Genomic DNA, 13004 nt, shown 5'->3' on the forward strand with positions numbered 1-13004 from the left:
TTTTTTGGAAAACTTTCCTTAAAACTTAACATTTTATTCATTGAAATGCTGAGTATTTGCTTTGCATACATAGGAGTCCAGTGGGCGGTGCTAATCAGTGATTGACAGTCTTCCCTGTGTCGCTGCATGCAGAAATAGCTGTAAATCATTAGCTGGACCTCCCACTGGATTTTCATACACAAAAACATGTGGACTTCAATGAATAAGACACAAGTTATACTGAATGTTTTCCAACAAATCTATATAGCATTCCACTCAGCTGATCCTTCTCTGTGCCATGATGTCCACAGATCGGACTGCATATATAATGTGACAGGTCCCCTTTTAACACTAGGTGCACACGTAAAATTTTCTTGCAATGTTTGCTAATACTAAGATTTTTTTTTGTGTGTGCGCAAAATTCTACAAATTATTTCATAGTTTGACCAATACGTGAAACAGATTAGATGCACATGTCGTATGCACAAGTCATGCACACGTGTATATTATATCAAGATTTTGTTTTAAATTGAATCCGTCAGCAGGTTTTTTGCCATGTAATCCAATGGAAGCATGATGGGAGGAGCTGAGACACTGATTTCAGCGATGTGTCACATATTAGGCTGTGTGCTGTTGTTTCATTACAATGAGTGTTTTATTAGCAGGAGTGTATCCCTGTTTGGACTACAGCTCATGCGCCTCCTGGTCCAAAACTGCTCTGATTAGCAGCTCACTGTCTATATACAATGTACATAGGGAGCCTGGTGTAGGCGGGGTTAGCTTCTTGAGCTCTGCTGCTTGCTGCATCTAAAAACGTTGAATGTGTCACAATTGCTGCGTCCAGTAAACTAAGTGACACACTGCTGGAATCAGGGTTTCTTTTCCTATATTATGCTGCTCTCAGATAAGGTAGCAAAAACCTTGGAGAAAGATTCCCTTTAATCAGTAGTTAGATACATTCAGCGCACACATTGCGGTATGTTAGCTGTTTTCCAATTTGCACACAGCCTTCTTACCCCGCACATAGAGGGCGCCTTCTGTGCTACTCTGGAAAAACAAAGAATGTTATAACTTGAGCAAGTCAATCATGTCACCGTTGCCCTGTGTAAGCCACCTTTGCAGCATATTATGCATTTACTGTACTTGGATATCATAAAATCATAGAACATATAAATAAAATATCTGCTTCTCCTTAAGTTCCCAGTTACACATGCAGCTGAGACAGACTTAATGGAATAAATCAATGCTCACAAGACAGTACTCGTCTCTCCAGGAGACTCCGGGCAAAGCAGCCCAGTCCTTTGCATAGCTGGGAGTCTATCTACATGTACTAGTGAGTCATAGACGGCTCCTGACTGGCAAATAACCTTCTCTAATCACTGATCTAGGAAAGTGACTCATTAACTGCTTTATACTGGCCACTCTAATGTCATTTTATCAGTAAGAACCGATTACAATTTGTCTCTAATCACTGGGGTTCCAACAGATGGGACAGCCACGGATACCATGCATGGGTGCATGGCTGAGCCCCATCTTGAATGGAGCGGAGATGTGGATGTTAAACCTCCATTCCAGTCGCTCTCTTTGGGACTGTAGGTGAAAGAGTACAGCACTCCGCTATTACTGGCAGTCCAATAGGTAATGAATAGAGTACAGGTTGATAAATACGCAACTCTGCAGGCCCTTTCTTGGGATTGCTGCAGTCAATCCCTCAGCAATTAACAAGTTATACCCTATGGTTATCTTGAAAATAACAGTCCAAACTGTAGGCAGCACTCACATATTCTTAAAATGATTACTTTATTGATCCAGTAGTATAAAAGGCACAAAAAAATAGTTGAACACAACAGCACAAAAATTAAAAAGGCAGAAAATAAATATCTACTGCGCTCCCAGGTAGCATGTTTCAGACCTACATGGTCATTTGTAAAACCTGGCTTGACAAAGGACCATGTAGGTCTGAAACATGTTGCCCGGGAGCGCAATGGAATTTTTTTTAATGTCTCTTTAATTTCTGTACTGTTGTGTTAAACCGTTTTTTGTGCCTTTTATACTACTGGATCAATAAAACAATTCTTTTAAGAAAAAGTGACTGTTGGCGATCGTTTGGACTGTTACTATTACTGGAGTATTTTGCCGTGCACCTGAACAGGTGAATTGATTGCTCTTTTTTTTCACATCTTAAAAATAACTTTTTAGATTTAGACGATTCTTTTTCCAAATTCAATTTGGATTCCTGTCTTATTGGGTCAAATGTAAGCAGATAACCACCACCAGCAATTCCTAGAAAAGGGCTATGGAACCAGGGACTGCAGAGCCCCACCTTGAATGGAGCAGAGGTGCACATGCTCAACCTCCAGTTAATTCACTCTAGATTGGACTGCATGAGACAACCAATCACATCCTTCCACTATTTCTGGGAGTCTCCCATAGGCATTGAATAAAGCATGTGCACTTCCGGTCCATAAAAGATGGGGCTCGGGAAAACCTCATTTAACACCTAATTTAAGCAATACGTCATTTTCTGATGACACATTGCTTTTGAGCGGATTGTGAATGTAATTCAGATAATGCATCTTGATAACAATATGCAGGTATTAGGATAAAAACTACAGCATATAACAGCCCCAATTGGCGTGTAAACCAGTGAAAATTGTAACTTTCTCATTTTTTTCACATATTAGTTGAGGGCAATGTGAGACTGACAGGCTTATTATTGTATTTAATGGATTTTCTGAAAACTAACTCTTCATGCATTTAAACGAGTAGAGGTCCAAAAACTGCCCCATCATGGAAGAGCCCTGGTACAGGTTTTTATTAAGACTCGTGGAAACCTACATTTATCCATAAAAATCATAGCCAAGAACATGTTTCATAACTTTGGGAGGGGAGGGTTGTTTTCTAACCCTCTCATCATTTTATTCAGTATTGAGTCTTTTAAAGCTTTCAATCTTGTGGCAGTCTGTATAAAGCAGCCTGATGAAAAGTAAAGATAAATTCATATTTTAAGCGAGACGCTGCCACTTCCAGACTGTTCCCGCCAGCAGTTTTGTTGATATACTTTCTCATTTATTATTGAAATCAAAATCATACTGTTTCTTCCAGTGAATGGCAGCTCTGAATGCAGAACAGTCTATTTAACTCCTGAAAAGAGTCAACTTTAAGATGCTGCAGATTCTTAAGTTTAATTAACTTACTGACAATTTTGCCTTAGGAAAAAAAAAAAAAAGAAAAGAAATCAAACGAATCCTTCCTGGGATTTACTAATATGTGATGAATTAATTCCATTATGAGGAAATGCTGGACTGTGTATTCTTCAGTTTGCAGTTCTATTTCTTCCTGTATTTATATGCAAGAGGGAGTCAGATGGGAATTGCAGCAGTATAATGAAGTGCACGTAAGGAAAGGGAGTCATGGCAGCGAGAAGGAACACAAATCCCTGGAAACATGGTCCCACAACACACAGACCTCTTCAGCTATCGAAATTCCATGCCCCAAGAGCAGGTGTCTTGACTCTTCCTCTGCTTTGTGAATTTACTGTCTCAGTAGAGCTTTTAATATTTTCTTCTATTATTTTACATTTTTATACCCAATTTTACTGATTATGTCAACTTTCAGTAATTTATGTAGTGACACATGCCATATGCTTGTGCGATACTATTCCTGGTAGAAAAGCACTAAATATGTTTGGGCTGTGTTCACACAGTCATGTACAGTCATGACCGAAAGTGTTGGCACCCTTGAAATTGTTCCAGAAAATGAAGTATTTATCTCAGAAAATTATTGCAATTATAAATTTTTGGTTATCCACATATTTAATTCCTTTGTGTGTATTTGAACCAAAAAAAAGTGAGAAAAAAGGCAAATTGGATATAATTTCACACAAAAGCCCAAATATGGGCCGGACAAAATTGTGGGTAAACAACTTTGTTTCAAACATGTAAGGGTCCCGTTTCACTTAGCGACGCACCAGCGATCCCGGCAATGATACGACCTGGTAAGAATCGCTGGTGCGTTGCTACATGGTCGCTAGTAAGCTGCCAAACAGGCAGATCTCTTCAACGATGCAGCAACGATCCAGCGATCAAGCACAGCGATGTGCGCTGGCCAGCGGGACGCCGACGATGAAAAAATGGCCCAGGACATTCCTGCACAATCAGCGATATCCAGCAGGGGGGCCGGTCGCTGCTGTGTGTCACATGTAGCGAGATCACAGGCGAGATCGCTGTTGCGTCACAAAATCGGTGACGCGTTAGCGATCTCGCTAGCGGTCTCGCTATGTGAGACGGGGCCTTAATGCTTGTGTAAACTCACCTGCGGCAAGTAACAGGTGTGGGCAATAATAATAATTCTCTTTCTTTGGCACCAACATATTACACAGCACTTTACATTTTAGAGGGGACTTGTTCAGACAAAAGACATTATAGCATAACAATTATCACATAAATCAACAGATACCAAGAGGAATGAGGGCCCTGCTCACAAGCTTACATTCTATGAGGAAATAGGGGAGACAAGAAAGATGGTAACAATTGTTTTCATTGTTCAGACTAGCCATAATGTAAGAAATCTGGTGTTCATGCAGGGGCGGACCTACCGCCCGTGCAGCCGGTTCATTGCATGGGGGCCCCTAAAGCCTCCAGCACCGCATGGCTAATTATTCATGCAAATTAGCCATGTGGACTTGTGGAGCGCGAGCGCCACAGAGTCAGCAAGGAGGAGAGGAGAGCAGCCCCCCTGCAGGAGGCAACGGGAGGGGTCTGACTCCTCCTGAGGCTGCGTGCCAGCGCAGCCCAGTGCAGAGGAGCCAGCCCTGAGGGCTGAGGTGAGAGATCATCAGAGATCAGCCAGCAGCGTCAGTGCCGTGGGGGAGGAGAGAGACACTGCCTGCCCTGTGGCGCCGGCCAGACGGTGGCTGCAGTTCAGTCACAGGTCAGTGTGTGATATCACGTGTCTGTCTGAGTCTGTGTGGCTGTGCCCCTGCCCATAGCAGCAGCTCAGTCAGGAGGAATGTGCGGAGTGGACACAGTGTGGAATGGATCCTCTTGGTCTGGACTCTGGCCTGCCCTGCCTGCCTGCACAAGGTAAGCGTACCGGAGCTGAGCAGGACTGAGGGACTGGGACCGAGGAGGCAGGCATGATTTTGGGAGGCTCCTTGGGTGGGGGAGAAAACTGAAGCATGGCAGGCATGATTTTGGGGGACTCCATCCTGGGGGAGAACTGAAGCTTGATGGCCTGGCTGATCATGAATTGGGGGCCCCCGGCCTTGGGAGAAGCATGGCCTGGCTGCTCATGAATGGGGGGACCTGGCCTGGGGAGAAGCATGGCCTGGCTGCTCATGAATGGGGGGGCTGGCCTGGGGAGAAGCATGACCATGGCTGCTCATGAATGGGGGGGCCCCTGGCCTGGGGAGAAGCATGGCCTGGCTGCTCATGAATGGGGGGCCCCTGGCCTGGGGAGAAGCATGGCATTGGCTGCTCCTGAATGGGGGGCCCCTGGGGAGAAGCATGGCTGCTTATGAATGGGGGCCTTGGGGGAGATGCTTGGCTGCTCATGAATGGGGGGGCCCTGGCCTTGGGAGAAGCATGGCCTGGCTGCTCATGAATGGGGGGGCCCTGGCCTGGGGAGAAGCATGGCCTTGGCTGCTCATGAATGGAGGGCCCTGGGGGAGATGCTTGGCTGCTAATGAATGTTAGGCCCCTGGGAGAGATGCTTGGCTGCTCATGAATGGGGCGGCTCATGGGGGGAGAAGGAACCTGAATCAGGGGGCCCACATAGGGGGAGAAGCAGCATAAACTGGGGGGGCCACATGGGGAGAAGCAGCATAAACTGGGGGGCCACATAGGGCGAGAAGCACTATGCCAAAAGTAGACTGCATTTGGAGGAGAGCATTATGAAACAAAGGGAAACGGGGGTGCCTATATATATTACCTGGAGGCTGTCTTGGGCTATATATATTATATAGAGGCTATGCTGGGCTGTATACTGTATATTACCTGAAGGCTATGCTGGACTGTATCTATTACCTTAAAGCTATGCTGAACTGTATATATTACCTGGAGTGGAGGCTATGCTGGCCTGTATATATCACCTGGAGGCTGTGGTGGGCTGTATATATTACCTGAAGGCTGTTGCTGTACTGTATATATTAACTGGAGTCTGTGCTGGGCTGTATATATTAACTGGAGTCTGTGCTGGGCTGTATATATTAACTTGAGGCTGTGCTGGGCTGTATATATCACCTGGAGACTGTGGTGGGCTGTATATATTACCTGAAGGCTGTGCTGGGCTGTATATATTAACTGAAGGCTATGCTCGGCTGTATATATTAACTGGAGGCTGTGCTGGGCTGTATATATTAACTGAAGGCTATGCTCGGCTGTATACCATATCTTATTTGGAGGCTGTGCTGGGCTGTATATATTAACAACTAGAGGCAATGCTGAGCTAGTGGGCTATATATGTTATTTTGAGGCTGCAACTGGCATATAATAAATACAGCCCAGCAGCACCCTACAGATATATCCAGCCCTGCATAGCCTCAATATTGGATATACAGTACATTTACGGTGGGAAAATCCGCAGCAAAAATTGACAGTGTAGATTTTCCCACTCTAAAAAACGCAGCATATCCGCTGTATATTTTAAGTGCACCATGTAACGCGGATCTAGCACAACTGCACTTGCCGCGGCCGGCCACAAGCCCGATAGAGAATGAATGGGGCTTGACGGATCAGTGCCACAAGTCGCCTGTTTGGCGGCAGAGGTGCGGAAGTCTGCCAGATCTGCTGCTAGTACGGGGGGGGGGGGCGAAAAATTTCTTGCACAGGGGCCCACTACAGTCTGTGTCCGCCCCTGTGTTCATGTAATGCTGCATGAACCAGTTACCAACCAGAATATGTAAAAGTACAGACAGACGGCTATTAAATGCATAAAGCGTGTGAGGTCATGATACGAGGAACTTGGTTATGGTAAAAAATTTGAATGGGCCACACCAGGATAGTTAGATTAATGTGTTGAGGCGGTAGGCCGGTCTGAAGAAATGAGTTTTTAGGGCACACTTAAAACTGTGGGTATTGGGGAGTAATCAAACTAACCTGGGTAGTGCATTCCAAAAAATTGGTGCAGCACGTGAAAATTCTTGGAGACGGGAGTGGGAGGTTCTGATTATTGAGGATGTTAACCTCAGGTCATTAGCAGAACGGAGGGCACGGGTAGGGTGGTGGACTGAGACGAGGGAGGAGATGTAGGGTGGTGCTGAAGCATAAAGTGCTTTATGGGTGAGGGTAATAAGTTTATACTGAATTCTGGAGTGGATGGGTAACAAGTTTATTGACTGGCACAAGGTAGAGGCATTGGTGTAACGGTTGGTGAGGAATATGATCCTGGCTGCAGCATTCAGGACAGATTGGAGAGGGGAGAGTTTGGTAAGAGGGAGACTGATTAGTAGAGAGTCACAATAGTCCAAATGAGAATGAATAGGAGAAACAGTAAGAGTTTTTGCAGAGTCAAAATTAAGAAAAGATTGAATTCTAGAAATGTTTTTGAAGTGCAGATAACAAGAGCGAGCCAGTGATCGGATGTGGGAGGTGAATGAAAGACATGAATCAAGTATGACCCCAAGACAGCGGACATGTTGCTGGGGAGTACTGGTAGAACCACACACAGAAATGGAAATTGCAATGTCGGGTAGAGGGAGGAAACACAAGGAGTTCAGTTTTTGATAGGTTCAGTTTCAGATAGAAGGAGGACATGATGTTGGAGACAGCGGTAAGGCAATCACTGGTGTTTTGTAATAATGCAGTTTTGATATCAGGAGAAGTGTATAATTGGGTGCCATCAGCATAGAGATGGTACTGGAAACCAAATCTACAGATTGTATACTGCCCCTATTGGACAAACAAAGAGAAGAGGAGGGGGGCCTAGAACCGATCCTTGAGGAAGCCCAACAGTAAGTGGAAGATGAGAGGAGGAGGAGCCAGCAAAAGATACAGTGAAGGAGCGGTCAGAGAGGTAGGAGGAGAACCGGGAGAGAACAGTGTCCTTGAGGCCAATGGAGTGGAGCATAGTGAGGAGGAGCTGATGATCCACAGTGTCAAATGCTGCAGAGATATTCGGGACAATTAGCATGGAGTAGTGACCATTAGATTTTTCTCAAGCTTACAAGTCCAGATATCTTAATGATCCTTTGTCCACGGTGTGCAACATAATCAAGATATTTAGAACCAATAGCACTGTAGCTAATCTCCCTGGATGTGGACGGCAGAGAAAACAATTATGAAAGGTTGCAATGTAGGATTGTCCAGATGGTGGATAAGCAGCCGCAATCAAGTTCCAAAGAAATTCAAGCTGTCTTGCAGGCTCAGGGTGCACTGCAGTTTGCCAAAATGTACATGAGTAATTATAGGGTCACGCTGCGTTAAAGCAGCCCGTTCAATGCATAGCGTTGACGTGCTGTGTTAACGCTATAGCATATAACGCGATCGCGTTATGCTATACTGCTAGCGCAGATGATTCATCTGCGCTACCGGTGACGGAGCCTCAGATGCTGCAGCCCGCGTCCGAGGCTCCGTCACTGAATGACAGCACATCGCGAGCGCATGCCGCTTTATGGCATGCATCGCGATGCGCCCGATAATGGGAGTTAACGGCAGCGTTAATGGACTGCATTACACCGCGTTATGCCGTGGCATAATGCAATCCATCTAACGGACTGCCATAAAGCAGTGTGACCCCAGCCTAAGCCAAAATCCTTCTGGGAAAGCATCTTGTTGACAGGTGAGACCAAAATAGTGCTTTTTCGAAAAGCACATCCTACTGTTTACTGAAAACGAAATGAGGCCTACAAAGAAAAGAACACAGTACCTACAGTCAAATATGGTGGATGTTGAAATATGACTGTGTGCAAGGCATCATGAAATCTGAAGCTTAACAATAGATTATTGGTTGCAATGTGGTGTCCAGTGTCAGAAAGTTGGGTTTGTGTCATAGGTCATGGGTCTTCTAGCAGGACAATCACCCAAAACACAAAGCCATGGCAACTAAGCAGTGGCTCAGTGAGAACCTTTTCAAGGTCCTGGAGTGGCCTAGTGACAGCCCCAAAGCCTGAAAGATCTGGAGAAGATCTGTATGGAGGAGTGGGCCAAAATCCCTGCTGCAGTGTGTGCAAATTGGTCAAGGACTACAGGAAATGTCTGACCTCTGTAATTGCAAGCATAGGTTTCTATGCCAAATATTAAGTTCTGTTTTTCTATTGTATCAAATATTTATTTCATGAAATAAAATGCAATTTAATTATATAAAAATCATACAATGTGATTTTCTAGATTTTTTTTTTAAGATTCTGTATCTCGCAGTTGAAGTGTACCTTTCAATAAAAATTACAGACCTCTCCATTCTTTGTAGATGTGAAAACTTGCAAAATCAGCAGTGTTTGAAATATTTATTTTCCCCATTATAACTGCAATAATTTTCTGGGAGAAATACTTAATTTTCTGGAACAATTTCAAAGTTGCCAACAATTTCGGCCATGCCTGTACATTGTCACGTGTCTTAAAATGTATTGAAAAAACATTATTTTAAGCAGTTATTCCATTATTTTTTACATGAATTTTTGGTAGATTTCTTTTTTGCGTGATATTTTGTACATGTTATAGCAAAATGTAATCTTCACAAACTTCAGGGAAAATAATTTCCCCGCAGCTGCCATTAAAGCTGGACAGAAATCTTTCTTCCTTCATCTAAGGCTAGTTTCACATTAGCGTTTACGGCCGCAGCGTCGGGCTGCGCACGGCCGCCGCTAAGCCGTGCCTCCGCCGGTAGCTCCGCCTACAGGCGCATGACGCTACATGCGTCCTGCGTCCCCTATCTTTAGCACTGGGGACGCAGGCCGAGCGCAGGTATGCATTTGGCGGTGCATGCGTCCTTTTGACAGTGCGCCGACCAGCGCCAAACGCAACCTGTAGCAATTTGGTGCGGTCGGCGCAGCGTCAAAAGGACGCATGCGCCGCCAAACGCATACCTGCGCTCGGCCTGCGTCCCCAGTGCTAAAGATAGGGGACGCATGCAGCCTCATGTGCCCGTAGGCGGAGGTGCGGCGGGGCTTAGCGGCAGCCGTGCGCAGCCCGACGCTGCGGCCGGAAACGCTAATGTGAAACTAGCCTAAGTACTGGTGAGTTCAGCTGTGTATTTCGGGTACTATCAGGCTATGTGCCCACGTTAGCGTTTTTAAACGCTTAGAAAACCGGACTCCTTCCCAGAAATTGCGCGTTTTATTTCTGCGCGTTTTATTTCTGCGCGTTTTTTGCACAAAAACCGCACATTTGTGTTTTTTTTCTGTGCGGTTTCTGGGAACATTGGAAATGGCTAATAACGCGCAGCTATGCGGAAAATAATGAGCATGTTGCGTTTTTAGCCGCTAAGCGTTTTCTAAGCATTTAAAAATACATGCATTAGCACAAAAAGCCAAACATGCATTAAATTTAATAGGAAGCTTCTCTTAAGCATTTCTGCAGTGTCTGATCCGGCTCAAACGCTGCAGAAACGCTTACAAAAATGCAACGTGGGCACACAGCCTCCAGGAGGATCGGAGACTGGATGTGCGTCAAGATGAGTTTCAGTCATACAACATTGCAGAAGAGGTTTAACTCTGGTACCGTGACAATTTTTCTTCTTTTATTTTACATTTTTATACATAATTTTACCGATTATTAGTCAAGATTTTTTTAAGTGATCCTCCCCAGTCTGGTACCCGAGGAAGGAGTGGAACCAACTCCGAAATGCGTTGTATCAATAAAAGTCTCATCCTGACTCAAATCCAGTCTCTGATCCTCCTTGGCAGTGTACAGAATACACCGCTCAATTCTCCTGTCTATCTAGTTCCTTCGCCACCAAGGTGTGGGTCAGGCGCCGAGCCACCCATTGTTCCCTAGTCACATTTGTGCCGGGACACTACCCACCCAGATGAGCAGTAATTTCTAGTTGCCTTCTCACTTGTCAATGCCGTAACACCCATGGAGCACATCTTTCCTTTCTTTCTCTCTCATCAAGGTATTTAACTCATAGAGGGCTTCTCTTTACTCACCAAAGGGAAAATATTCTGGTAGTTTCTTGAAATAAATCTCTTCATCTTTTTCCAGGAAGACACAGATTATAATACGGTCAAACTAGGAATCAAAACAGAGACTTTAGTGCATATTTTAATATTGGCATAATGGAGACGCAAACTGAAAAAAAAAAAGGTGATTTTAGAAATTTTAGAGGATGAGAAGATGGGAATATATGCAACAAAGTAGCTGAGGCCCAAGAGGGACAAAGATTACTGTTGCACTGATCAAGAGACTGCTGCGAGGAGGTCTAAGTGGACATCAAAGGGTTGGGAACAAAAAGAGGAAGCTGAAATTAGATATGTAAATCAAAGCAGAATAATGCACATGACGAGGGTCAGATCAAGAAATATGTTCTGCAAACTTCCACTAATTCCTTAAAGGAGGTATCAAGGTTTTCTGTATAATTTATGTGTGTACCAAGGCTGCAGAATGCTGACAGTTTCTAATATACTCTTTATCAGCATTCCTCATGGTGTCCCAGGTATCACACTAAAGGTACTGTCACACTTAGTGATGTACCAGCGATCCTGACCAGCGATATGATGCGGTCAGGATCGCTGGTACATCGCTAAGTGGTCGCTAGTGAGCTACCACACAGGCAGATCTCACCAGCGACATCGCTGGGGTCGGTGGTCGCTACTTACCTGTCACACTAGGCGATCCTGCATCCTCCCGCCCGGCTCCACGCTCGTCGCTCGTCTCTCCACAGGAAGCGCCGCAGGAAGCTGACGACGAGAAGCGGTCCAGGACGTTCTCGCGCGATCAGCGATAACCAGCGGGGGAGCGGGTCATTGGTAAGTATCAGACACAGCGATGTTGCTAGCAATATCGCTATAACGTCACAAGTTATAGCGATATTGCTAGCGATATCGCTTAGTGTGACAGTACACTTACACATGTGAGCAGCTGTCTCCTGATGCCAGAGGTGCTGCTCACTCCCCGACTAGAGTTTTCCTGTCTGGCTGAAATTGATTATTAAGGTCAAAACGGACACCATGCCCCAGTCTCTGCCAGATCCTTCTCCTGCTCCAGCATCCCATGCAGCACACAGTGCATGGCAGCAAGGAAATGACTCTGCTGATTGGACTAACCAGGAAGGAAAACGCTTCTACAAAGTTGAGTATAATGTGCTGTTAAGGCTGGGTTCACATAGCATTAAAGAGGTGCGTTTAACGCATCCGTTACATAGCGGTATTAACGCTATGTAACGGATGCGTTAACGCACCCATACACTGCTATAGACGAGCGCATCGCTAACGTTTGCCATAATCGGAATACGTTAGCGATGTACCATCATTCTGTGACAGACCCTTGGACGCGGGCTGCAGCATCCAGGGGTCAGTCACTGCTAGCGCAGATGAAGCATCTACGCTAGCGGTATAACATAACGCAATCGCGTTATGCAGTAGCACTAACGCAATCCGTCAACGCTATGTGTTGAACGGACTGCTTTAACGCTATGTGAACCTGGCCTTAGCATCCCTCTCCCACCCATCCATCCATCCCTCTCTCTTTCATCCATTCATCTTTCCATCACCCATCTATCCAGCCATCCATCCATCTATCCTGCCATCCATTCCTCCCTTATACATCTCTGCCTCATCCATCCATCCCTTCCTCATCCATCCATGCCTCCCTGCTTCATCCATCCCTCCTTCATCCATATACACATGTCACTATAGACTGAGGTTCTGCAGCAGCTGAAGTGTATTATGCAGGAAATACACTGCTGAAAAAAATAAAGGGAACACAAAGGGAATCTGTCACCCCATTTTTGGACTATCAGCTGCCGGCACCGCCATCAGGGGCTTATCTACAGCATTCTGTAATGCTGTAGGTAAGCCCCCGATGTAATCTGAAAGAGAAGAAAAACGAGTTATATTATACTCACCCAGGGGTGGTCCGGGTCCGGTTTTG

General features: G+C 45.3%; 1 protein-coding gene across 3 annotated transcripts in view; it reads right to left on the reverse strand.

Moving 5' to 3' along the window:
- The window catches only part of MACROD1 (mono-ADP ribosylhydrolase 1), a 963591-nt gene that overhangs the window by 20621 nt on the left and 929966 nt on the right, over positions 1-13004 (reverse strand). The window contains exons 9-10 of one of the 3 annotated variants that reach the window (XM_073554582.1): positions 11063-11144; positions 996-1026 (exon numbers count right to left, since the gene is read on the reverse strand). The exons of 1 other annotated variant lie outside the window; for it this stretch is intronic. In XM_073554582.1, the coding sequence (XP_073410683.1) occupies positions 1022-1026; positions 11063-11144 (87 nt within the window). In that variant the 3' untranslated portion in view covers positions 996-1021. The remainder of the gene's footprint in view (positions 1-995; positions 1027-11062; positions 11145-13004) is intronic. One more of the 3 variants, XM_073554581.1, reaches the window with a different exon arrangement.

This window comes from Dendrobates tinctorius, unplaced genomic scaffold, assembly GCF_039654945.1.
Source record: "Dendrobates tinctorius isolate UK_male_01 unplaced genomic scaffold, ASM3965494v1 ptg000211l, whole genome shotgun sequence".
NCBI lineage: Eukaryota > Metazoa > Chordata > Amphibia > Anura > Dendrobatidae > Dendrobates > Dendrobates tinctorius.